The 25,626-nt window shown below is 42.1% G+C and overlaps 3 protein-coding genes across 5 annotated transcripts; 1 reads left to right on the top strand and 2 right to left on the bottom strand.

Annotated features, from left to right (window-relative positions):
• Nucleotides 1-289: 289 nt before the first annotated feature.
• kcnmb3 (potassium calcium-activated channel subfamily M regulatory beta subunit 3) lies at nt 290-1,890 on the top strand. The gene is made up of 3 exons (XM_068599660.1): nt 290-408; nt 767-941; nt 1,528-1,890. Exons 1-3 carry the CDS (start codon nt 290-292, stop codon nt 1,888-1,890), a joined length of 657 nt encoding a protein of 218 aa, XP_068455761.1.
• A 604-nt stretch (nt 1,891-2,494) lies between these two features.
• On the bottom strand, nt 2,495-15,647 carry LOC137778971 (phosphatidylinositol 4,5-bisphosphate 3-kinase catalytic subunit alpha isoform). Of its 3 annotated transcripts, XM_068566382.1 has the most exons (21): nt 15,178-15,647; nt 13,851-14,266; nt 13,479-13,688; nt 13,096-13,346; nt 12,492-12,737; nt 11,924-12,009; nt 11,714-11,819; nt 10,749-10,901; nt 10,113-10,247; nt 9,799-9,923; nt 9,604-9,685; nt 9,253-9,417; nt 9,049-9,152; nt 8,508-8,679; nt 7,518-7,624; nt 6,975-7,096; nt 6,540-6,618; nt 6,162-6,332; nt 5,873-5,990; nt 5,636-5,787; nt 2,495-5,457 (listed from the first exon to the last, which is right to left on the bottom strand). In XM_068566382.1, the coding sequence occupies exons 2-21, from the start codon at nt 14,200-14,202 to the stop codon at nt 5,187-5,189; spliced, it is 3,207 nt and encodes a 1,068-aa protein (XP_068422483.1). In that variant the 5' UTR covers nt 14,203-14,266; nt 15,178-15,647; the 3' UTR covers nt 2,495-5,186. The 3 variants fall into 3 exon arrangements, with proteins under 3 accessions (XP_068422483.1, XP_068422491.1, XP_068422499.1); XM_068566390.1 differs by lacking the exon at nt 15,178-15,647 and having other exon boundaries at nt 13,851-14,607; XM_068566398.1 differs by lacking the exons at nt 13,851-14,266; nt 15,178-15,647 and having other exon boundaries at nt 13,096-13,251; nt 13,550-13,633.
• A 1,473-nt stretch (nt 15,648-17,120) lies between these two features.
• On the bottom strand, nt 17,121-18,541 carry LOC137782245 (calcium-activated potassium channel subunit beta-2-like). The gene is made up of 4 exons (XM_068571452.1): nt 18,483-18,541; nt 18,155-18,325; nt 17,693-17,888; nt 17,121-17,405 (listed from the first exon to the last, which is right to left on the bottom strand). Exons 1-4 carry the CDS (start codon nt 18,539-18,541, stop codon nt 17,121-17,123), a joined length of 711 nt encoding a protein of 236 aa, XP_068427553.1.
• Between the last annotated feature and the right edge of the window lie 7,085 nt (nt 18,542-25,626).

Here is a 25,626-nt window from a genome sequence, read left to right as displayed (position 1 = left end):
ACTTTTAGTCCCCGAGGGATTCATGTCGTTTGAAAGAATAGAAAAATGAATAAAAATGAACCAAATAATCTCAAGAGTCGAACACAAAATGTGATGGCGCATCGAATCAGAGATCGTATTTGAATCACTGCCGGATAAAATCATTACATCCTCTCTCTCTCTCTCCGTGTGTGTGTGTGTGTGTGTGTGTGTGTGTGTGTGTGTGTGTGAGACACACAGAGAGCTTCTTCACACAGTGCAGGAGCAGGAGTGGAGTAGAGGGGCGGCGGGGCAGCGAGCTCGCACACAGATGTCCGTGTCGAGTGTCGGGGAGGACCGAGCCATCCTGCTGGGCTTCGCCATGATGGCCTTCTCCGTGCTCATGGTCTTTGTGGTCGGCATCACTGTGGTCAAGCCTTATGTTAACAGGTGCACTGCAGTCTGCCTGCTGGTGGATAAGACATGTCATACGATACACAGGCCCTTGTATGGAAGCTCATTTACGCCACAAAAGTCATAATCATGATTTTTTTTTTTAGGTATGGAAATGGACTTCCATACTTATGAATATGTGATTTTAAACAAAACAATTAAGGCTGCAACTAAGAAGTTATTATTGATTCAACTGGGGATTCTATTTTTGATTTATTTAATTCATTATTAGTTTTGATAAAACATGTCTAACCAATAGTCCATATGGACTGAAGATATTACATTTATAATAATAGAACATTTAAATAGAAAATCATTACATTTACGACGGCAAAATGTCGCTCTTGTTTTCCAGTCACTGGGAGGAGGAGGCCAGCTGTGTGCTGCTGCAGGCCGACATCCTGGAGGAGTGGGTGGACTGCAGAAGCGTGAGCACAGTGCCTTGCCTCAGGGTCATGGTTAACCTCACAGACTCCAATCAGAGGGCTTTTCTCCACTTTGACGAGGAGTCGGTCCTCCTCGCTCCTGAGGTAGGGATTTATATGGCTTTGAATTCCAGGTTTTAGGTCATTTACAGCTTCATAAGCCCCCGGGTTTGAAATCTGCTTGGCACGAGGCGTGGCATGTCGACTCTAAAAGGAGAAACACCTGCAGGTTACTTCAAAGACCTCAATGAGAGGGTTTGAGCATTAAGGCTGTGTGTCTATATGCTCCAACGGTGAGGTAGAGCTTCATTTTGCTTGTTAAGGACTCTCAGTCATCCATATTTTCATATTAGATATCTAAGCAGGGACTTGAGAAAGCATCTAAGAAAGAAGTGAAGGAAAAACGACTCTGATTCCTGCACCAAGGAGATAGTATTTGGAGATGCTCTCATGCTGCACTTCTGCTCCATTTAGAGGAATTGTATGAAATAGTTTTTTCAGTGCAGCACAAGGAGGCTAGGAAGGGCCGCTCTCTTTTTTCTTTTTTCCTACCAGACAAAACACAGAATCAAAAAAGAAACTTGCAGGTCGTCTCACTGATTGCAATCAGTGCTGCCGACTGTAACAAGAAGGTCTCTGGATCCCAAAAAAAAAAAAAATGACACTTGAATCATATCTTTCCCTTTCCCAGTGTTTCTACATACCCAAATGTCAGATGGACAGAACAGAACTGGACGAGGAAGCCCTGAAAGTGAAAAACAGCTTGGACACTCAGCTGGGGAGCACGCTATCGTGCTTCGCTGACCCGGCGAGGCACCCGAAGGACGTCATCCTGAGCAGGAAGTACACCTTTAAGAACGCCCTGTTTGCGATGCTGTGGCCCGGTCTGATGCTGGGCGGCGGCGCTCTGCTGGTGGGCCTTGTGAAGCTGACACAGTGCGTTGCCCATCTCTCCTCTGAGATGTGCAGCGGGGCTGCAGCGGGCAAACTATACACTCAGGGGGGCAAACTGTACAGAATCCTCCGGATACCCAGCATGCAGTCTCCGTCATGACACATCCAGTGTTTGGGCTGCAACGCGCAAAAAGAAGTGTATAATTTAGAATGTTAACCACGGCAAATAATCTACAGCAATCAGAGTGAAAAGTGTGTTTTAAGTGTCACCAATCAAAGACATTTATAGTTTGAGCCATGCAGAAACCTCTCCAAACATGCACCCGGTCGCATTTTGATTTTATGGCTATTCTGACCAACAATCCTCTTTGAAGTGAATTTGAGCGAGAGGTTCAAAGTTCAAGGGGCAAAGTCATGAGGAAATAGTGTCTCCAAACGGCACGTGCACTGCATGCAACAGTGCATACGTTGCAAGAGCAGCTGCAGAATGTACTGAAAGTAAAAAAGGAAGTTTGTCAGCACAGTTTAAGACCATTTTTTAACGTGTAACGTGTAAAAACGTGTAACCAGTAAAGGGTTTGTGTGTCGTTTTCTATTGAAAGATTGAGAAAAAAAAGATGTCCTTGTTTGGCACAAATGTAAGGATATTACCGAGGCTTTTCCCCACATGAATGTCAATCTTTTCATGAAGCACAAAACCGCTGAAGTGCCTTGTAAATTCTCCTTGCAAAACAAGCAGTGTAATAAAAATGCCTGCTAATCTATTTAGATAGGGAGAAATGTTTTTATTCAACAGTACAATAAATGAATGCATACAGTTTCTTATCAGACATTGTCATATGAGGATAACTAAAACAAGTATTTGAAGAGTTTTTAATGATATATATACTCAGATGGATATATAACTAACATATGGGTTCTGGTTTCTTTTAAAACATGCAGGTAGCTTCTTTCCTCTTATTGTGCTTACAGACTTCCACTTAGGGCAAGGTCGTACTCTGACAACAGCATCAAGTCCTTGTCCTTCATTCAACAATCCACCTCTGCTTTGTCATTCATATCATTTCAACAACTAGAAGCTGTCTACTGGGTTTTGTATGAGGATGGTGCACATTATGCATGATTCCTCCGTTTTTTTTTTTGTTTTTTTGGTTAGCAGTTACATATACGAGTTTGCTTACATTTAAAAATACAAAAATATATTACCTCTGTAGTAATTCAAGGAAAGCATTTGCACATGTAGTAGCAGTTATCATTATCTGTTACCTTCATTGTGACTCTGTTGTACCTCACACGAGGAGCAACAAGGTCATTTCTGTACATGAAATTCAAGTAAACAACATCAGGTCAAACAAACAAAAAAGAAAAGCAGATATTCGAGGACCTCATGCATAACGCAGTGTGAGAAGAAGAAGAAACAACAATAACAAAAGGGAAATAGCATCATTTAGAGAGTTCTTCAATAAAGTTTATGGGGTGTAGTTCTCAGTTTGGGTCCGGCCCACTGCTCTGTCGCCTGTACAGAAGCACATGCATCTCACTAGCAGCGGTTTCCTGGGCTTTTTTTTTTTTAGTCCGTGGCCATGGACAGAAAACAAAAAAAAGTGGACTTTTAGACGGACTCGAGCGTCCAGGAAACCACCCCGCTGTGTATCATTTGGTAACGCTGGAACATTTACTGACCTCTTACGTATGTGTCTGTGCGGTGAGCGAAACCTGCGAAGACCGTTCTTCCACACATAAGGGTGACAATCATAGGAAAGAAGCGGGAAGAAGACACTTTGAAGGCTGACTAACAAAAAAAAAAAAAAAAAAAAAACTCACTTCAGCTACTGTTCTTTACCTGGACGTCACGATCTGGAACCATATGGCAAATGTGAGGAGAGAGTCGGTCTTAATTTACCTGTCGAATGTGTGATTGAGAACAAGACAGGAGGAGCAAAAACTCAACGGATCAAACGTTATACAGATGGCTTAGATTGGAGCTCCAGATATGAACCTGGTAAGGAGAAGCAAAAAGGCAGGGTCCAAAGGCATTTTCTCACAGTTCTTTTTGTTGGGAAGAAGTAGACTATTCTGTTACAGTGCAGCATTTTCTTGTCCTCTTCCTTGCACTGTCTGTTTGAAGTTCACTGACACACTTGTCCGTGTGATCATGTCGAGGGGGAGATGCATTTCTCGTTCTTGTTTTGCTCCAACATCAACTTTTTTGTCTATTTTTCTGCAGTACACGGTACATATTAGGAATCACAACTTGCATAGTGTAACAGCACTGCACATAAAAAGGAACACTGCACATCCTCCCCCCTGCATCTCTTGCCTCTATCTGCTGAATAACCAATCCATAGCATCTTTTACAGGCGACCATCAGGAAGGTTTTCTCCGATCCGTCTGCGCGGGGTGGACGACGAACATCAGACACAAAATAATACTGATAGACGAAACAAAACAAAAACAAATACTGCAGAGATCAGTGCTTTGAGTACGGAGAAGAGACTTGGAATAGTCGTGACAATTTTTTTTCTCTCTTTTTTTTTTTTTTTTTTAAACAATAAGACTTCCAAATAGCGGGGTTACACATCTAGTACTTTGGCTCAGTAGAAAATAGACTCAAAAAAAAGGAATAATTGCACTGAATGCATACAAGTCTATGGATATACTGCTGTACAAAAGTCAGTTATCTGGCGTTATTTCTAAACTGAGGACACGTCGTCTGGAGGCTACAAATAAGTTGTTAGCGTTAAGTGTTAAATGCTTTGTGTTTAACGACATGTCCCCTATCAGTTCTGCAATTAATGGTGATTGTTTTTTTTGTTTTTTTTATGATTGTAAGGGGTAATCATGATTTTGTGGTCACTTGCCAGGCTGCTCATTGTCCCTTTCCTTATGTCTCAGCGAGCCTGGCTGTGAGCGTCGACATCTTCCTCGACCTTCATCAGTTTAAAATAGGTAGTGGAAAAAAGAAGCGGTGAGTTCATCTTTAGAAAAACAGTCTGTGCTCATGTACACCATCCATGATGTTGCTTTCTTAATGCTGATAGTTGTAGATGTACTGAAAGGAATACAAAATAAAAAAAAATCTAGTAGTATAGTAGATAGTTTGTTCACACAAAAAGAAGGCAAACGTTGTTGAGGTCCATTACACTCGCTCAGTTCCGATGAAGAAGACTGATGGAATATGACGTCATCTGAAGTTCATAGTGCAGGGAGAAAGAAGATCAGAAACGGGAGCAATTAGGCATTACGTCCCTGAAATAGGCCCGTCTAAGCGCCCTTACTTTGTGGTTCTCTGGCAGGTAATGTTTCAGAGTCCCGTGCTGGCAGAAGTATCACCAGGCCTTCGTGTGGTTGGGAAAATACCTTGCTCGCTTCTCAATATTCTTTTGGTTCTTAGTGAGCTGTTGTCGGAACAGTCTTTTTTTTTTTTTTTACTCCTCTCTTGTGTCAGTCGTCATTTCAGTTCATGGCGTGCTGGCGGATCGTGTGGAAGATCCAGTCCATCTTGGTCGTCCAGCCGCCGTGGTGAGCGTCGTTCATCTGCTTCATGAAGTAGTCCAGGGCCTCCTGCTCCGTCTTGTCCAAGGCCAGGGTCTTTCTGATGTAAGCGATGTCGTCAAAGGACTGCAGCTCGGGCATCCCTGAGCCCAGCATCATGGAGAAGAGGTTGATGAAGAGGTTGGCGTGCTGCCGGATTGCCAGGTATGCCTTATAACACATCTCCTGGAACCTGAGGGAGGAGGAAGAAAAGAAAATACAATAAAGAAAGGGATACAAGACAAATGTGTGATATTCCACAAATCTGCCACATACAGTAGAATACAATCTCCCAGTTTGATTTGGCATCGTTCAGAAGTCAATGATGGTTCATCTTTTATGCCGAGGAAACAAACTGTTGCTGCTATTACCTTTCAAACTCCCTTGTTTTGGTGCACTCTTGAGTTCCTTTGCTAATAACGATCAAGAAGTCCTGCGTGAGCACAAAGGGCACCCGTTCTCTCTTGTACCCAAACTTCTTCTTTTTGTGGTCGAGGAAATGGCCAAAGTCTATGTGGAACAGCTGTGAAAAGTACATATTAATTAGTTTGTATGATTAGAAAGTATGCATGCATACACATGGAAAGGAATTGTAATGCAATCTTTACCTGTCCGTCATCTTTGACCATGATGTTGCTATTGTGTCTGTCCCCTATGCCCAGGATAAACGTGGCTACACAGTAGCCTGCACACGACCGCGTGAACAGATCGATGGCCTGGTCATACCTAAGAAATCAAACAAATGGAAAATACTTTAGTCTCAGAGACAAATTATGGGCTGTATCCAAGTATTCCCCTTTGCTCTTAGACACTTAATCTTCACTTTAGTCTTTATAATATCACTAACACTCTACATGATAAGGAAAAGCTGTATAAATCACTGGTTTTGTCACTCACATCTCTCCCTTGTTCTTATCCTTCAGCCACTGATGCAGTGTGTGGCTGTTGAACTGCAGTGCCCCCTTTAGGCCTCCTTTACACTGGATCTGCATGATGGTGTGAGAGTTCCTCACCACCTCAATTAAACCCACACAGTCACCGATTGACAGACAACCATACGGCAGCATCCTGGAGGAGGAAGGACAAGACACATAAAGAGAGGCAGAAATAATTAGGGCTGCAGTGACGGACTTCATATGAAATGACTTGTGGGTGACTCGCTGGGGGGTTTGCCACTAATATGCATCCAAGTACGAGTACCAGAACATGAAAGTAACCAGTGCCTGTTAATATGCACCTGCATCCTCGCTGTCATGGTGAAGTTGAGGAGCCTACCTGAGATCAAGGCCTTGGTTCTGCCAGATGTTCTCCATTATCCTAATGATCTGCAGCGTCAGCATGTCCTGCCTCAGATCTGCGGAAGCAGAGAGAGACGCGGAGGTGGGTGACAGTAAGGTGAATATTAGCTGCTATGTTGCCCTTTGATCAACTTCATAATGCATTATGGAGCAGAGCTGTCAAAGTGTATTTTGCCACAGATGGTGCAGCAAAATGCTCAAGCAGCTGCGCTTAAGTTTGATTCCAATAATGTGGCTTGTTCTTTCAGAATTCGATGTAAAGAACATCGATGGCGTTGTGTTTGTGTGCCATGACATGCCCCACAGGCTTAGAATGAATTATGCTGCATGCTCAGCAGAAGTCTGTGTGTGTGTGCTGATACACAGCACGACTGGGCAAATAGAAACAGAGGCCACAAGAGGAACAACTCACCATCGCCATTTTTGAAGATGATTTCGTTGTTCTGAAAGAGCAGCTCTGACATCATATCTGGGTTTTCCCAGTTAAGCCATAGCGGTCGCTTGGCTGATGACATCATCCTGCATTCCTCCAAGCTGAAACAGAGACGGGTATATGTTTGAGCCCTCAAGTCCTGATTCAATCCAAAATATTCATCATTTCATCCCAAGCTAGTCACGTGGACTCGAGTTTGCTGTAAAATGAGGCGGTTCTTTAAGCGCATGGAGTTCATTATGTCCCTAAATATATTCTCTACACACACACACACACACACACACACACACACACACACACACACACACACACACACACACACACACACACACACACACACACACACACACACACACACACACACACACACACACACACACACACGACACTGCCATTTAATGACATAATAACATGTTCAGCCTTTGAGAGGAAAAGGCAAAAGCAACACCTGCAAAATAAATTCATATTAAATGCCAGCCCATGTTTCAGAGGAGGGCGTGAGATGAGACAGCGCGGCCGTACCGGAGGTTTCCCAGCTGATGTGCTGGATTCAGTGGCGAGGTGAAGTTCTGCAGGGCGTCCATGTAATCAGGCCTTCTCATCTGCTCCACCAGAAACTTCATTTGCACCTTAAAAAAAAGGGAGAGACACCAATGTATGAGTCAATCAAACAGTAGTTTAGGCAGCTGGCGAGTCCCTCAGCCTGATGGACGTACAGTGAGTACAGTCTGCTTGCTGCTGATTTTCAACAGCAAAATGATTCACAAGGAGCTGAAAGCCGCTTCTACGAGCACCCTTTGTGTGGCTGGGTGCTGGTCATTTCATCAATAATTAAGGCTATTACTGAGTTGATATTGTTCCATTAAGATTTGCCAGCACCAATATATTTGCTTAGAAACCATTATGTATGATTGACACTTTATTTAGTGGCCACGACCTCCTCCTTGTAGTCAACACTTAAATATTAAACTGAGCATTATTTTTGAGCTGGCAAACTGTTTTTAAATTAGTACTTATTAGTATTTGAATACTGTTCATTTCTAAATAGAAGCCTATTCAAAGTAAGGCCTTCACTTACATTTGTTTTAAGTGAAGGCCTTTATTTGCTTTATTTGAGTGCAATTATAAGAGATTGACATTTTTTTGGCTGATGCACCATTTCATAAGTAATTCTATTCAATTCTAATAAAAAGCAAAATTCATTTGCTATTGCTGCACTTTTCACTTCCTTAAAAATGCTTTTACTGTGAAGTAGTGTTGACCTTCAAAAGCAGCAGCTGAACACCAATCATTCTCGAGAAGAAGATTTTAGAATATTCTGTATTAACATAAGGCTATTATTGAAAAGATTCTGTTTATTTAGTAATGTGTGGTTGAAATACATTTAGTAAGCAACTGTCCAAACTCAATCAATCCACTGCATTGTGCTGTGGCCCGATCTGATGGTCTAGATGTCAAGATTAAACAACAATTCAGTGAATCACAATCAGCAGCTGCCGGCCGTCAGATTACCTTCTGCGCCTCATCTTTTTTCTCCTGTTTGAGGAGGTCAGTGAGATTGATGAGTTTCTCCATGGCCTCCACCTGTCTGCTCAGGTGCTTCAGATACATGCCACAGGCCCGGCAGTAGGACTCCAGCAGTAGCCCAAACCGCTGGCTCACAGTCTTGTTGTGCATCTCCGACCTACACAAATGTAGGCGAGAGGAAAAAAGATGAAGAGGCCGTCATTGACTGACAACAGCTGTTTTCACATGACTTTCTTGAATCTACTGTGATTGGGGACCAGACAACTTAAAGAGGAAACGTTGCAGGTTTTCATCGAGCTTTGTATCATTGCAATGTGGGTGAAGATGATCGGCTTCCCGGAGCTGCCCGCTCATGTCCGTCGATGGCTTGAAACGCGTCAACCGCTGGCGTTGCAACGACACAAAGCTGTTTTGAAAGTTGGCAACATTTCCCCGTAATAGACATTCAAACGTCAGTTTAACCTTTTAAGTGGCGTGCAAACGGCTCCACATATTCTTGAAAGAAGACCTTTATTAATGAACTCACTTTAAATGCCAAAAGAAAAAGTGTCCTATCCTCTGATTGGTCAAAGCCTTTTTCAGCAGGAAGCGTGCCAGTGGGTTATCAAGGTACTGCTCATACTTTAGAACCTAGGCACACAAAAACAACATAGCAATCATCATCAAACTTTATTTACCAAAAAAACACTACTACAGTATATTAAACTGAAACATTAACCGAACCACGCACCTGAACCAGTTGAATGAGGTACTGTGAAAGTTTGTCATCAGTTAAGTATTTCTCAAGGCACTTTACGGCAAACTCTCTGATCATTGGATCAGGGAAGTTGCAATCAAGCAACTCCATGGCTTGCTCTGGCTTGATAGCAGGCCAGTCCTTCAGGAGACAATACATCTGAAATTTAAAAAAAACATGTGTTTTTAGCATACTTGCATTTTTAAACAACCCTCCAAGACATGAGACAGTTTGTTCTATCTGTGTAAACAACAGCTGATGTGCATTAGTATAGCAACTAAGTAAGGCACACCTTACTTTATCCTTCAAAATAAAGTTGTGTCAGCAGTGGAAACCTGAGCTTACCTGAGCAATCTCATCTCTCGAGTTCCATTTCACAGCCAGGAGGATCTTGGGAAGGATCTCTGGCATGTTGACGCAGTCTTGTCTGAAATAGTTTGGGGAAAGAATAAATGAATACAATTACTTTTATGAGAAATAAAATGGTTTTGACCCCCCTCAGAAACCTTATATATTGGCATACAAGTGCACACCGATTACCTGTGTCTCCATAGAAAGTCTTTTTCCTGCTCAGTGATTTCAGACAGCGGATCTCTGTTACACACCAGTCGTAGCTGCTCATTGTCGGTGTCGGTCAGGGGGTTGTCGCGCGCCAGCCTGTTACTCTAAGACACCATATAACACAAAAAAAAAAAAGAAAAATGAACAATGTCGCTGCTGTATTGCGTGACATAAAAAATTCAAAGGAAGTTTACTATCTGTGGCGCGAGTGAACCACAATGTAGTGGCTGCTCAGAATAATAATTAGATCTCAGTCAAACAAAACACTTAGAAATGAATTCTGGTTATCTTACCAAACCGGTGTGACAGTAATTAAAGCCAAGCTCTCTGGATATATTCCAGTTTGCATGGTCCTCAATGATGGTCATTTCAGGGTACTTGACAGGGCAACTGAAATGGTCAAACTCCAGCTCCAGACAAGGGGTTTCCTGCAGGTTTAGAAAGTGGTGGAAGGGGAGAAGTGTTTACTGTATTCAAAGAAAGGTGCCTGTGTCAATGAGTATTTCATTAGGTGGGATAAGAGGCTTGGTTGATTTAACCAAAGCAGCTTAAGTCCAGCCCTGAAATTCTACAGGTCGTCACCAGCTCGATTTAAACTCAGTAATGAGGCTTAGAGGTCAGTCACAGACAGGAGCGTAATACATAGTTGAAAAGCTTTGAAACGATTACTATGTTTTATGCTATGTTGTTCTATCGTGTTTGAGTTTTAATATGCTGATTCACGTAATTGAAAGAAAATCTTTGACAAAATTTGCACTTTAAACAACATTATAATTCTTATACTTTGGTATGTGTGCAAAAAACTGACAAACAAAAAGACAGCATTGCATGTGGAATCTGTCTATCAAACCACTCTGTAAAGAAACTTTAGACACTACTGGAAGCACGAACCATGAGTGAACACCACAATGTTGACATTTGCTGCTCACCTTGTTTGGGTTGGATCCTGTGACACCAATAGGGTTGAGCAGGTCTTCCATGCCGTGTGGGACAGGCCATAGATTGAGTGCCATCTTCCCTGCTACTAATGTGTGGGTGTAGTCAAACAGGTTAATGTTGCCCCAGGCAAGAGGACAGTGCTCCTGCAGGAAAATACCAGAAAGATGATGCATATGGAAATGATTAGAGGGACAACCGCTCGAGGCTACGAAACAGACAGGTGCAGTTGAAGTAAGCGGTGTCAACTTCCATTTATGAACATTCTGTTTTGACCTTTGTATAAAACGTTGCGTGTATGTAATCCAGGATTACCGTTTTACCTCATTGATACCAGTCTCATTGTTTACTGTCAACTCTCCCACTGCTCTGTCAAAGCTGTATTAAGTCACTACTCATGGAAACCAAACATGTCCTACTTCTTCACATGAATGTAACTCCCTGAAGTGGCTAATATTGTGAAGTACTCGGCCACAGGAAATGCAATGTATTTGTCTTAAAAACTGAATCAACAAAACATAAATAATTTTTGATACTTATAGACAACCAATGTGTTTCTATTGCAGCAAGTATTAAAACAAGAGAGCAACCACAATGAGCCGTCACATGACAAGCTTCACGTCTTCAACTCCTCAGCTAAGGATTCCTCTCCCTTGAGTTTGCCGTGCTGTAGCAAAAAGCCACTTACACACACATCATGAAATCCCATCACAGTTGCTCATGGCATTACGGTAAAAGGCAAATTACTGATTGACTTTGTTATTAAAACAGTGATAGTTTGTTTAGCTGCACTGAAAGCAGATGCACCAGTTGCTTTGTTGACATGTCTTACAAAGTAGCTGCTCGAGGAGTGTTTACTGCAGTATTAAAACACATTTGTTGTGACAAGCAGTAACCACCATGTTGTCAAATCTACCAAAGATGTTATTTTAAGCATGAAAACATTCATGTAGCCAACCTCTTTAGCTCCCTTCCTTCCTTTCACAGAGCAGATGGAGAGGCAGAGTCGGGCAGCACGAGGGATGTCTGGAATGTACATGTCGTAGTTCAGCCACTCGTTCCACCTGAAATAAACAGGGAAGGTACCATTAACATAATCAAACACATTACTGTCACACAGATCAGTGAAATCCCAGAGCATATAAAGGCAGTCTTCGCAGTGCATTACCTGGGGTTGGAGCAGGGCACGCGCTGGGTGTTGACATTGTCACACAACTGCTCTCCACCGTGGTATATCCCAGTCCTGACGTAGATCTAGAGTAGCCACAGGAACAAATGGAACTTTAACTGGACCTGTACTTGTATTGCTTGTATCATGCTTTTCTAGTCTTGTCATCATTCAGCCATTCATACACTGATGGCAGGAGCTAAGGTGCCACCTCCTCATCAGGACTAGCTGACCAGTAGGCACAGCTACGGGAGCAATTTGGGGTTAAGCGTCTTGCCTAAAGACATATTGATAAGGGCTAGCGGAGCGGAGCCCTCCCCACCCGCCCCGCTCACCACTGAACAACAGTCGCCCAACTACAGTTTTATATACTAAGCTGGTAAAGATATCTTTCACTGCATGTCTGACTCCATGAAGTGAAGAACAGTGTGCAACATCTTCTAAGAAACCTCCAAGGTAGTGGAGATGTGAGATAACAAGTCAGAATGTATTTTTGTCAAACCAGAACAAAGCAGGGAAGCTATAAATATAAATAAGGTGAAGCAGTCATAGCACCACACCGTTGTACCTTGTCAATGTCTCTGATGTTGACATTGACGTAAGTGGCGCACAGTATCCTGATCCTCAGCGTGCCGTTGATAGTCCAGAGAGACTTGGTGGCTGTTTCCCCATTCATGTAGGGCGTTGCGGTGGATATTCGCCTCGCATATGACGGCATAGTGAAGTTGTCTATGGGCAGCTGGGAATACAGGCTGTCTTTTGCCATTAGCATCAAGTTGGGCATCCGTCCCAACATGATACAGCTGCGCACATACTGTCAAGGACACACAAAGTGGCATTTTGAAGCAGCCATAATTGTGACATTTTGAAGCTATTCATGCTGTTTGACATTTTGACGCCCTTTCATACAATTTCGAGGTTCATCAACATGTAAATTCTTAGATGGTACAAGTACAACTCAGCAGCAACAGAGACATTAAGTGCTTTGTACTGACTATACCGTGATGTACACGGTCTCAGCACATTTTACAGGCAGCACATTTTCTCATACATTTTGTTTAATGTCATAAATGTCAAGAACATTTGTGTTGGATGATAATTTGATGTGAATCTCTCCCCCCACTAAGTACAATAGCATCAGACGCAGCACACGTAAGATTAAATTAGATTACCTTGTACTGACTCAGAGGGTATTTCTCCAGTAAGTACTCGTCGCAGCCACAGACTTTGAGGATGTACTTTCCCTGATACTCCTGTACGCACATCTTTAACTGTTCCTGGGAGAGCAGCATGCTTCGTGTCTTCTTACGGATGGCTTCGGCGATCACCTGCTCTGGCACATAGTCATGGTTGATCTTCAGGGTATACTTCTGCTTGTCATTGCTGGGTGACACAATAACCCATATGACCACAATGATTTGACCTGAGGGAAAGAGTACAAAAGATCTAATTGAAGAAATGTACAATTTTTTTTTTTTAAATGCAGTGAAGGAGCAACCAACAAAACTCTCATTGTATGCATAGTACATTTTGAGCTCAAAGAAAAATGTCCCACCTTTATCTAGCTTGTTATAGTAGTGCCTGGGAAGCTCCACAGAAGATTCTACATTGGGAGGATATACGTACAAAGCTCTGCTGTGGGGTCCGTTAGTGTCTCTAAGGTCCACAGCCTCTTTGCAAACATTTAAAATGTTCCTTCTGAAGTCCTGCACTTCTGAGTCTTTCACCAAATCAAACTCGCATATAGGCATTCCAATGGCAAAACCTGCAAAGAACAAGTGCTTAATAAAAGCTCACTTTTTTCATGACAGGTGAAAACAGTCGAACAGTATTATGTTAAATCCCCTGACTGTGGGTAATGACAACACCAAGGCCAACATCGTACAGCCGATTGTTATGAAATTGCATAATTATTCATGAACCATACCTATCTCTCTGTTGAGAATTTTCTCTTCTCTGTTGCCTACTGGCTCAATGACTTTGAGGAAGGCCTGGAACAGCCTAAGATCACACAACCTCCTGGTCTCATCGTAAAACTCCTCCCGCTCTGCCTCCTGGGTGACACTGACAAAGATGTAGGAGCTCTCCTCCTGCAGCAGATGGTAAAGAGGGTACTTCCTGGCCTCTTTGAAAAGCTCATGCTTGACTGTAATAAGCGTGGCCTCCCGGAGGCACTCCAACGTGAGAATCATGCCATTTGGCAGAAGGCAGTCCACGAGGATGCTGGGGGGCATCAAGTGCATCCCCCATAGTTCTCCCGAGGAAGGCCTTGGAGGCATGGTCGTGCCAACAAATCTGCTATTTTCAGAGTCCACTAATTATCACATGTGCAATGTCAACCAACTGTGAGAAAGAAGGAAACGGAATTATATAAGAATCACTGACCTGTGCACAATAATGCAAAACAGTTTGTTGTAAACGTTTGACTTCAGCGATGCTAGAGTTGCATAGTGACAGCATATGCATATGCTAAGTACACACTTCTTGGGGTATCCCAATTTAACATGGGCTGCCAAAAATGATATAACATTCAGGAAACAGCATAACAGGCAACGCCTGCAGCACAGCCCCTGTATAGGTCTACGTTGAGTGTCTTTGAGCAGACTGACTATATTGATGAAGTTACTTTCATTCTGTCTGACAGGACTGGTAGCAACACATTCATAGCCCTTTAGCCGGCTAACTGTAACGAGCAGGCGTGTAAGAAGTCACTGCACGCTTCTGTAAATCAATATAACGTGAACATACAACACCGTTAGCTTAACCTAACGACAACACAACCTGTCATCACATCAGACAGAACAATGTACGAGAATAACTTTCACTTGAGGGAGCTGGTGTTAAAATGACTCGCGCTAACTCAAAAGAGGGCAGCGATGAACCGAGAGGTGTCGAATGAACGCGCTTCACAAAGCATGTAAACAAACACATTAGCCACGTTAGTTAACTGCTAACGCTGCGAAGTCATCGCTCGTCTCCTCGACTAGTTCGTGCTGTGCTGCTCGGCGGATTCACGTTAGGTGTCGTTTCTTAGCTCGCTAGCCAAGTCCAGTCAGCAGATCAATGTCATCTAACGCTACGATGTGAATACCTCGACTGATACACAGGCTAATGTCAGTCTGCCGTTAACCGGCGGCCGTTTGTCGCGCGTGGAACCGGGGAAACCGGGAAACGTCACCATGAGCCGCGATTGAATAACAGTAAAAAGAGAGCACACACACAGAAACACGACAGAAACACACGCACAACGCTACCTGTGTCAGATAGCCGACCGGTTAGCCGCGAAGCTAAGTCTGCCAGTTAGCAGCTGCTAGCTGAAGTCTCCTCGCGTTCGTCCATCCAAACAATGACGCCGAGGGGTCGGACCCGATGTGGGGGGAGGACAAGACGTCCGCTAGCTCCCAGTGATCTTGTCAATATGCTGCGGTGGAATAAGTCTGTAATGCTTCATGGTGTTCTTCATCGTGCTGTCCCGAAAACAACGCGAACAGTTTGGTAGCACGCTAGCTCCGCATAGCTAACGATAGCCGGCTCGAAGGCTGCTAACAGGCTCCTCATCGTGGACCGCCCTCCCGCACAGAGTGAGCTGGAGCTGCTGGAGAAAGCGGGTTGTCGTGTGAGGAGACGGGGAGTGGAAACCGCTTGTTTACTTCAGTAGGACATGAAATGCCACTAAGGAGCGTTAGTAGATGAGAAAGGCAGTATCCTGTGGCCATGAGCCGAACGACGTCCTGTCAGAACCGGCACGTGTGTGTCGGGGGCCCGCAGAACAAAGGGTGGAGGAGGAAAAGTAGTACTGGGAGTTGTATGATTCATAAATTATAGGTCATATAATTTAATCTGCTTTTTGTTGAGTATCTTTACAACTGCATACTGTATCAGTGGAATTCAGTTGGACGTTATGAGCAACATAAAACTATATATAAAAGACTATATCCCCTCTGGTCAACTATAACTCCGTTACACTGTTGTTTGTTTGTTTGGTCACATCTTTGTACTATTGATTATTTAAGTTCATTTTATATTATTCTATTCTATTTTTAGTATATATTGTGCATTTCTATAATTAATATTGCTTTACTTGTATAAATGCTGCTGTAACAAAACAAGTTCCCCTTGCAGGATGAATATATATATATATATATATATATATATATATATATATATATATATATATATATATGCGTGTGTGTGTGTGTTTTGATAGAGATAAAACTTTTTGGAACCATTTTCTATCTTCAAAATAAGCAAACACAGAAGGTTTGTGCAGCCTCGGCAGAAGTATGTGCTCTCTGTGTGGTTTCTCATGCACAAACAGCCCGGGGAGATTATCTTCGTTCCTGGTGTAGGGCCACAGTATGTGACCATATCGCTTAGTACAGTCACTGCAAAATCACAACGTCATTTTAAAAAAAAATGTATTTATTGTTTTGCTGTTTATTTATTAGATAATCTGTCGATGGATGCGATAGTTTTTGTGCTGAAGAGTGAACTTGTGACTCAGAAATCTGTGATCAGAAGGATTTTTTTGAGGGCGTAAGGCTTTGTTTGGTAAACTTAGGCAAGCTAACATTGTATAATAATGTCTCAATCACTTACGTTTTTGAAATCATTTCAGGTTATGTTCACCGTGTGTTCATTAATGAAAGACAGTTCATAAGGAGAGACCAACACATGGAATTTGGTCACTGAGATAGTAGATAACAAATCAAAGCATATTATGGTCCTGTAATCTCATGCGATCATTAAAACGTAGAAAAGTTGGAGGTAGTTCTCAAAGTTCTTCCTCAACATTAACATCGCATACAGAAAACAGTTTAGACAGACGTTGTTTTCTCCCGTCAATTTAAGTACAGGTTGGTATTGTCACAATACAAACACATGCTCATAATAGACCATATTTAAGATTGTACCCATAAAACATTTTTACAATGCTTTAAACCCATGCATATCCAGTCATAGTTTTCCCTGTATAACAGCCAATTACATGTCTAACAGTTTCCCCCATGGAACATTCAGTTCACTTTCATAAACAGTCACATCCTCGATCTGGAGAGAGTCAGCTGCTCCGGATGTCTCAGATGAGGAGGAAAGTTTGCAAGAGGTCACAGCAAGGTTGTTTGGTAGAAACAATCCCTTTCATGTCATGTTGTCCATCACTGAATCAGCATATGCTTTGACAGCTGCTGCACGTATTTCACCTCTTGATCTTCCCTATCTCTTCGCACAGTCTGCAGAGGTACTGCGTGAGCTTCACCATCACGATAATGAGGGCCCCTCCTGTGAGCATGCAGGAGGGCCAGAGCAGCGAGTGGAAGACGACGCTGTGGTCGTACAGCCTCGTCAGGAGAGCGGCCTCCTGCTGCTCGCTGGGGTCGTAGAAACAGGGGACCCGCTGGTTCACCTTCAGACGCTCGGAGATGTTCATGATCACAACATGCATGGCCACGCTGTCCTTCTGGCACCTGGGCACGTAGACGCACTGCAAGGAGAGAATTGAAGGACACCAAGGTCAACTAGAGGGCGATCAGTTAGTCACACTTTTCGTTTCGGGGGATGGCTGCCGAGCTTCTTTTAATAAACACAATGTTCAAATACATCACCCTTTATGTATCATCTTTCAGCTTGACCAGGAAAAATCCTATCGACTAACATTTTCTGAATCGGGAGCAGAGTAAGTCTACAATCAGGCCAGCGTCTGACAGCCATTTTCAACATTTGAAACGGTTCAGTAATTTTCAGTATTTTCCCTTCTGGCACTGTACTCACTTCAGAGCCGGTGTCCTGGGTCTCCTCATTGTGAGACAAACGGCTGACACGGCCCGTGTTATTGACGCTCACGTAGACCTGCAGACAGGGGTATTTGGAGACTCTCCAGCAGTCTGACCCACAGTTGTAGGAACAGTTCATGTCTGCTGTGACCGTGGAGTTGAGTACAACACACACACCCTCCTCAGTCCACACACTGTGTTGACATTTAAATGAAGATCCAATTAAATGCAAAAAAAAAGAAAGCAGAAAACATTTTGGGGATCTGATGGTATGAAATCGGCTTGAGGTGTAATTTGTTCCTGAAAATCGAGTATTCATTTTTGCAATTTTCAGGTTGAGAGAGCACTGAAAGCAGTTTGTCAACAAGCACGTATGATGAATAATGCATTTTTCCTACAGACATATCTTTTAACTCCTTTATAGGGGGTAAGAAATAATATTTGAACAACAGACCTGTACCTGTCGGCATAGGAGCGTAATATGGTGATCCCCAAGACAAAGTACATCATGACTGAAGAGAGAATCATCCAGAGTCCCAGGAAAATGGCACGATCTTCACCTGGCCTTAGAGCTGTCACTGTCTTCTTCTTCTCCAATAAATCTACATCACAAAATTTCTGATAGATTGACCTAAAGATGAGGAAAGTGAGAAGACCTTATTTTCTTACAATATCAATATCATGACATCACATCTAAATGCAATATAGAGTACAAAGAGTTTCTCCCTTAGCCATGAATGCCTTATTTTTCTTATAATTTTAAGCCTGACTTGGCATGAACCTGTTACCTCCTTCCATTTCCTCGGCCTGCCGCTGCTGTATTTTTTACCCCCGCCACGAAAAACATCTTTCCTGATGATGCACGTCCTCCTTTGCTTGCTGAGGTGGAGCGGTAGGATTGCTGAAAAGACCTGTGAATTAAAACCAGTTTGTTACCCTGTTTAGCACTGACAAAAACCTTCACCTCCAGGATCATAAACACAACCGAAATCTCAAGTCACCAATTAAAAAGAAGATATGTCAGACGCCAAATCACACTGTACCTTTGATGCATTGTTGCTGCCAAACTCACTACTTTGTGAATCTGTCCAGTTTTGTCCAAAATAACTCTGAAGTACAGTATATACCTCTCCTGATAACCCTGCAGAGAGAAGCTCCTGCTTATCTGAGTATGATGCTGGGACAGGAAGCAGCCCTGATATAGTGGTCTCCACCAGGTAAACATCTCATTTTGAACACAAAGACACGCTACAAAGAGTAAACAAGATGACAGATAGCCACAGATGGAAGGTGTTAATGCTGATGAGGCGCCCGTGAAAAAAACCTGCCTGTTGTATACTGAACACTTCTGCTGTCAACACAAAGTCATTGGGTCCTCTCCTGGCACAACAACAACACCTCTCATGTCCTCTTGCTCTCTGCTGGTTCTACTGTTGGCAGAAAACACAGAATTCAATGTTTCTCATGCAGCTTTGGACACATATATTGGCAAGTATGGCTCAGTGGTTAGCATGCCCATCTTTCAATCTGAGGACTGGTGGTTCCAGCCCCGGCTCTGCTAGTCGTTGTGTCCTTGAGCAAGACACTAAACCCTGAAATGCTCCCCGTTGCTGTGTCTACTGTGTATGGAGCAAAAATGTAAGTTGCTTTGGATAAAAGCGTCAGCTAAATGTAATACAATGACACTGGCCTTGATTCTGACCCAAATAAATGGGCCACTGAGACATTATGAGTTATTTGTTGTGGGTCGGCGTTACGGTCAGGGTCGATGCAAACCCACTCTTGAGATTTCCAAACATTTATTCAAAAACACAATTTAAGACAAATGTATTTACATGGCAACGTTATTAGTTATTATTTGCATTTATATTAAAAGTGCGTCCCCTCACTCAAAATTCAATAAGAAATACCAATAAATCAAATAGGAATCCACAATTAAATTGTGCTCATTGACTCCCCTTCAGATGCAGATAATCCATACGAAATGGATCATATTTGATAATGTTAGACAATCTGGAGTCGTCATACAGTCCAAAGCACAATCAGCAGGTTGTTTTCATTTTGTGGGGGATAACAGCGTTGTCAGAGTGTAAGCAGCAGAATAGTTAGAAAACAAGCCAACAAATTCCTGCTCGATGAGTAATTTCCTCATTGTATTACATTTCCAGCTGCTTAGGGGAAATGTTGCTGAGAGACAACTCCAGTGTGACAAAGAGAATCTGAAGGAAACCACAAATGTTCTTCTAAAAATTTCACTAGATTTTGCAGGCATGAGGGGGGTCACACTGAAGATGAGTTTTATGGTTCGTCTTACGACTTTTACATTTTTCTCCCCAGTAAAAGCGCGCTGACGTGATTCATGATCCACACATATCTGTATTGGTGACAGCAAAGTATGGACTCACTTTCAGAAAGATCCCTTTCGTCTTTGTACCAACTTTTTAGAAAGAAAAAAAAGAATTTGTAGCTGAGCCTCATGTCCGGCCCGGCAGTGGAAGTTGAGCCGACTGACTGATTTATGACTTATAAGGACTGGACGGTGTCCTTACTGATATATGTGCAGGCAAGCTTTGGACCCTAAGCCTGGCCCTGCAGGGCCGTCCAAGTTAGATTGAAATGAAACATAATCAAAACTTCCTATTTTCTGCAGTTTTGTCATTCATCCTTTTTTTTCTTTCTCAGTTATCAAAATGGACTGTGATGGAAATTATATTCATCTGAGGCATTACTGAAATCTGAAATCATTGAAGTGAAATGGCTAAAAAAAAAAAAAACTGAACTGAATCATGAATAATATGCATAGGATGAAATAAGCGGTTCTAAATGATAGTCACCAACTTGAAAAAAAAGATTATTTTGTATGCATTTGCATTCTTCATATCATGGCTTATTTAAAAAGCTACTGAGTCTGCATTGTCACCACATGGAGCACTGGAGGGAGACAGTCTTTTGTGTTTGAGGAAATGCACTAGTGTGAAACTGCTTACCTCAGCAGAAACTTATTGTTCACATTTTCCTATTATCAGTTTAATGAACTACATATCCTGAGCCAGAGGCAGATGGGATCAGTCAACCTCACTGTATAATCTTTATGAGTGTGTCCTTGGTTCATGTTCCTTTCAGCTGCCGCTCTCATATTGTGAGAGAGAAACGTGACTGAATGAGTAATAAACCAAAATGGCACGTGATAGACCACATAACAACAGCGCAGGTGTTATCTTCAACATGGATGGATCGCTGGTCAGAGGGACTTTAGCAGACAACATCTCTTTATCTTCAGTGTAAACTAACTACTGAAGTTCAGCTGTAAAATAGTGCTTTAACTGCGGAAATCACTGAAAGAAACACAAAATAATGATAAAGAGAAATAAAACAACAACATTACCTGTAGTTTATTTATAAATTGGCATCAATTTGATTTAATCAAATCTCACAAGGATTATTCAACGTATTCAGACTGATTCAACGGGGTAGAAAAACATGTTTAATGACTGTTTACTTTGGCCTTATATAATATAATTGGATGGAAAATGGACGTCTAATTGAGCTACATAAAGTCAACGTGTTGTGTTCATCATACAGAGGCTAAGTCTGCTAAATTCCAACTACGTTCCTTCAGTACAGAAGGTGTTTACTTTTGTCTCGCATGCTTAACAGCGCTGCAGAATTCAAAGCCTGACCTCCCATCAACACGCTCTTTGGCAAAGAATGTCTCAGGATGTATTTTTTGCCTCGTCCTTCCAGTGATTATTGCTTTTATGTCAGGTGTCCTATAGTGTCTGGTGCTTTTAAAAAGTCACATGCTACACTGCACAGCGCCCCAAAAGAGGCAAAGCGAAGCAGTAAACACCTGAGGTGGAGGCAGTGTGAGCGGTGCAAGACATTATAAATTGCTTTAAGCTATATTCTACATGCAGTTCATATATTTTGCAGTTGTTTACTGTCTTGTTGTTTGACAAACATACAAGTGAAAAACAGCATTCTCCTATCCCTATTATCCAGTTGAGATTCATTGAGGCACTTGATAAAAAAAAGAGGCTGTATGCGGTGAAATATCTTCACTGCAGCTCTTTCTGAGCCCTTATGAATGCATTTCCTATGCATGAGCCTTAAACTCATTTGTATTCCCACTTGCAGGTTAACCTCTGTTGTGAGCAATTTCCAGCACACACTTTCGATTGGTATTTGTGGTCCCTGTAATTATTTCTTGTCTTTGCACATTTAAAGTACAGTAAGTCCCAGCTTTTCAGTGTGATTTATGTCAGCTGACATGAAATCGTAGCGCTAACGCTTTCAATCAGAAAGACCCTACGTGGTGCTGTTATGATAATCCAGACTTGGGGCTACAACCGTCAGCAGTGGCTCTCCAACTTGGTCTCTCCCGGGGACGTCAGCTGGCTTTCTCTTATCTAAAGTTTTCCCCTCAGTGAACAGAATGCCTGCCATATCTGTGTTAGTTCCCTCCAATGAGTTGGTCCAGCACAATGCATCTTTCCCGAACCTCTAAATAAATGGCTCTGATTGGCTGCACTGTGTGCCCGTCGTTCTGTTGTTTGCAGGCACCGCTGCACATCCGCAGAGGACTTCAGGAGCAGTAATATCAAACACCTCTCTGCCTTTCCATACTGCAAATGTACAGTATGCATAGAAAACTTGGAGGCCACAGCTTCAGTCTCTGGCGAGAACTCATAGCTGTGTCTTGCCACAAGGGGTCTCTGTAACCTGGGAAACTGGACAAAGATGGAGGGGGTGGTCCTCTTTGATTCATTACCAGCAACAGATCACATGGGATGCTGGTGATTTGTAAAAGTGGAAAAGTGTGGAAATATGTTCGTAGATGTTGAGAAATATCTTGCTGAAGACCAATTAGGCAGTTTGTTGGTACAGGTATTGTACTTTTCTTTCTTAGATGTACTGCAAGTAACCATTTAGATGCTTTATTTGGCAGATATACACTATTGTTTTCTTTCAATGTTCAATGGTCAAATAATAGTCACACCATCATAAATATTTTTTTTCATGCAATATAGATTTGCAGGTACATTTTAATATGATTGATAGAAAATGATCACTGATGATGTCTCGCCGTCTCCTTAATGGACAAAAATTTCAAAAATATTAGGATATATGGTGCAGTATATATATGTGGGTGCCATTTTTTCTTTTCTTTTATACATTAGAGATTTTGCTTTGCACGCGAGACCTCTGTGAAACATGTTTAACTAAAAAAAATAATTAAAATCTGAAGATTTAACACGTAGATGCTATTGTTTTTGAATAAGATGTCCTATGTGGGCAATGATTTCCACGACTGTGGGTCTGACCAGCTGGAGGACTTTCTCTTGCAGACCACAGCGGATGAGCCATCTCGGCTGCAGTCTTTACTCACCCCCCCTTTGAAAGTCTGTCCCATATAGCAGCAGCATCAGATCAGATCCTGCTAGAAGTGTGTACTGCTTTCCTTGTTACATTCATTGCTCGCTCCAAACCACATCCAGTGCTCTCCAGCGAGGACAGTATAATACAAACCAATCTCCCTGAAGGACCCCAGAGCACTTCCCTGCCTCTTAGCTCAGATGCATTGCCCTTTAATTATACCCAGGTCTTAAGTGTAGCCTAAAAAAAAATAACAGTCCTATTTTCATACAGTAAGACGGCCAGATAACATGTGTGCAAATATACCAAGACGAGAAAAATGACTCAAGGGCAGATTTAAAGGCATTCATATTTATTTGAGGTTTGGCCTAAACATAGCTACAAAGAGGTGCAGACTGTTTCTGAGTACCACATTTGGGGGTGAAACAACATCGTCACTGGAGAGATGAAAGGTGATTCTGCTTCTTTGTTTCTCGTGTTCTAAAAATAGCACATGCTGAGCAGGCAGTGAAGCTGAGCTGCAGTCCCCTCTCTTGCTCCCATTTCCTCTTTTCCTGTCTCTTGCAGACATTAAGCATCACGCTAATGATGAGGTGGGCTCAGTTATTAGGTCAAGTCGGTCTGGTCTCACATTTACACTGCTGTTATTTAACATAGGCACGGAGCTTGGACCCAAGGCAGTGCTATTCATATTTGGTTGTCTGTCGATTTGGTGGTGATCATCCTCTGATTAAATAATTAATACAGTTTAAGGTTGGGACTATCTCTATGTGATGGATGCTTTTATTCTAAGCAATAACAAAGATGGCAAATAGTTTGCCAGTTTAAAAAAAATGGAGCTGGTGATATCCAGTTATTAGTCATATACTTGATATCTTTCATTTTGTTTTAAAAGATGAAAATCTAAGACTACTTATCCTTATCTCAGATGAAGCCAACCATCTCCAGCTCATTTTCTTTCTTCTTTACTCACAAAAAGGAAAAGACAACCCTGCTGTTGCTAAGCCAGTAGATAAAGCTTGCTGCCACTTGTGTAGCAGTATCCAAGCAATTACACAATGCCAACAGGTCCAGCACATATTTATCAGTGTTCCCGTTGTTCTCGCATCTCTAGCAACCTCATGTTATTGTCCTGCAGATTAGTTCCTCGCCCCCACACAGATACCATACTGCCGTATTGCTTCTAGTCTCATATTATATGGAGGGAAACAGTCCTAATGTTTTTTCATGGAGAAATGCTGTACTATTTCGGCACCAACAGAACTCATGATAGAGACTCTCAAAAATGTATGTTGACGTGTATTTTTTTTGCATCAAATTTAATTACGGCACAGTATGGACATAAACTGGGTGTACATTTGCAGTCAAAAAGAAGAGGTCAGTCAATTCATATTAGTCACAGAAGAGTGAATCATATGTTGCGTAAAGCTTTGGAGAGGAAGAATTTGCTTCACATTTCTTAACTGGCAGCCAAAACCCCCTCATAGTGGGAGTGGTGGAGCACATATTTATCCTTCTCCTAACTTGATTGTGTGGAAATCCCCCATGAATTAACTAATAGAGACAAACAGCACAGAAACTGAACCTTGTTTTGCATTCCATCCCCAATCATGTTTATTTATTTTACATTGAGACTCGCCTCGAATAAAATCCTCTTATATTTTTGCTGAAGTTTTTTCTTTTAAGAATTTCCCTTGTGGAAGACTTTGGAATGATGTTGACAAAGGGCCAGATGAGCACTGATACAATGAAGTGGGAGGATCAAACAGTTCAGAGGCTGAGGAAGCAAAGGCAGAGTCAGTGGACTGCAGAGTGTCTGACAAATAATCCATCACTCACTAAGACAATTAATCAGATAGGGTCCCCTTTTAGACTTTTACCATAGGATTGCATGCAAATACTGTACCTAAGCTATATTTTCAATGTTAACTTGGCTAATACCAAGCCATTTTTACATTGATACATTATGTACCTCTACCTTTTAAAATACTAACATTAATTTTAAGTTACAGTTTCTTTGTGAGGATGCACAGAATGTAAGAAATAAAGAGGGGATGTTGTATGAGTATTTCACTTTTTTTTGGTAACAAGAAACAAAATAAACTGCTCACTTGCTGTTGTTGTGCAACTAATATAATAGTCCCAATTTAACATTTCATGCTATTTCATCATCTCACATAAGAAAATGTTGGGGCAGTGCAGCCAGTTAAATGGGGACAACCCCTAATTACAGTATCCCTAAATGTGATACAAGATATACAGAGTTTTGAAGGTCAGCACACACTTTTTACTCATGTAAATTATTGATATTTCATAAACAGCACATGATCAGGGCATGCTTTTTTCAGGCAATTATCTTCGTTTGGAACATTGGATACATTAATGTGGTTATGGATTATGTACACAGCAACAAACGGTGTAAAACACAGATCGCAATGATGATGTAAGCTTGTTGTTGACTTTCCCAGTGAATGACTGAGCAGAGGATAGGGGGTGGGGTGTCATTAATCTATGGCTAGTGATGACCAGACAAGCAAAAATGGGGTGTAATGGGGG

The sequence above is a fragment of the Clinocottus analis genome, unplaced genomic scaffold (assembly GCF_023055335.1).
Source record: "Clinocottus analis isolate CAN_PGR_092001 unplaced genomic scaffold, fCliAna1.0.p SCAF_11, whole genome shotgun sequence".
In the NCBI taxonomy this organism is placed as follows: domain Eukaryota; kingdom Metazoa; phylum Chordata; class Actinopteri; order Perciformes; family Cottidae; genus Clinocottus; species Clinocottus analis.
This window is presented reverse-complemented; position numbering and strand designations above follow the sequence as displayed.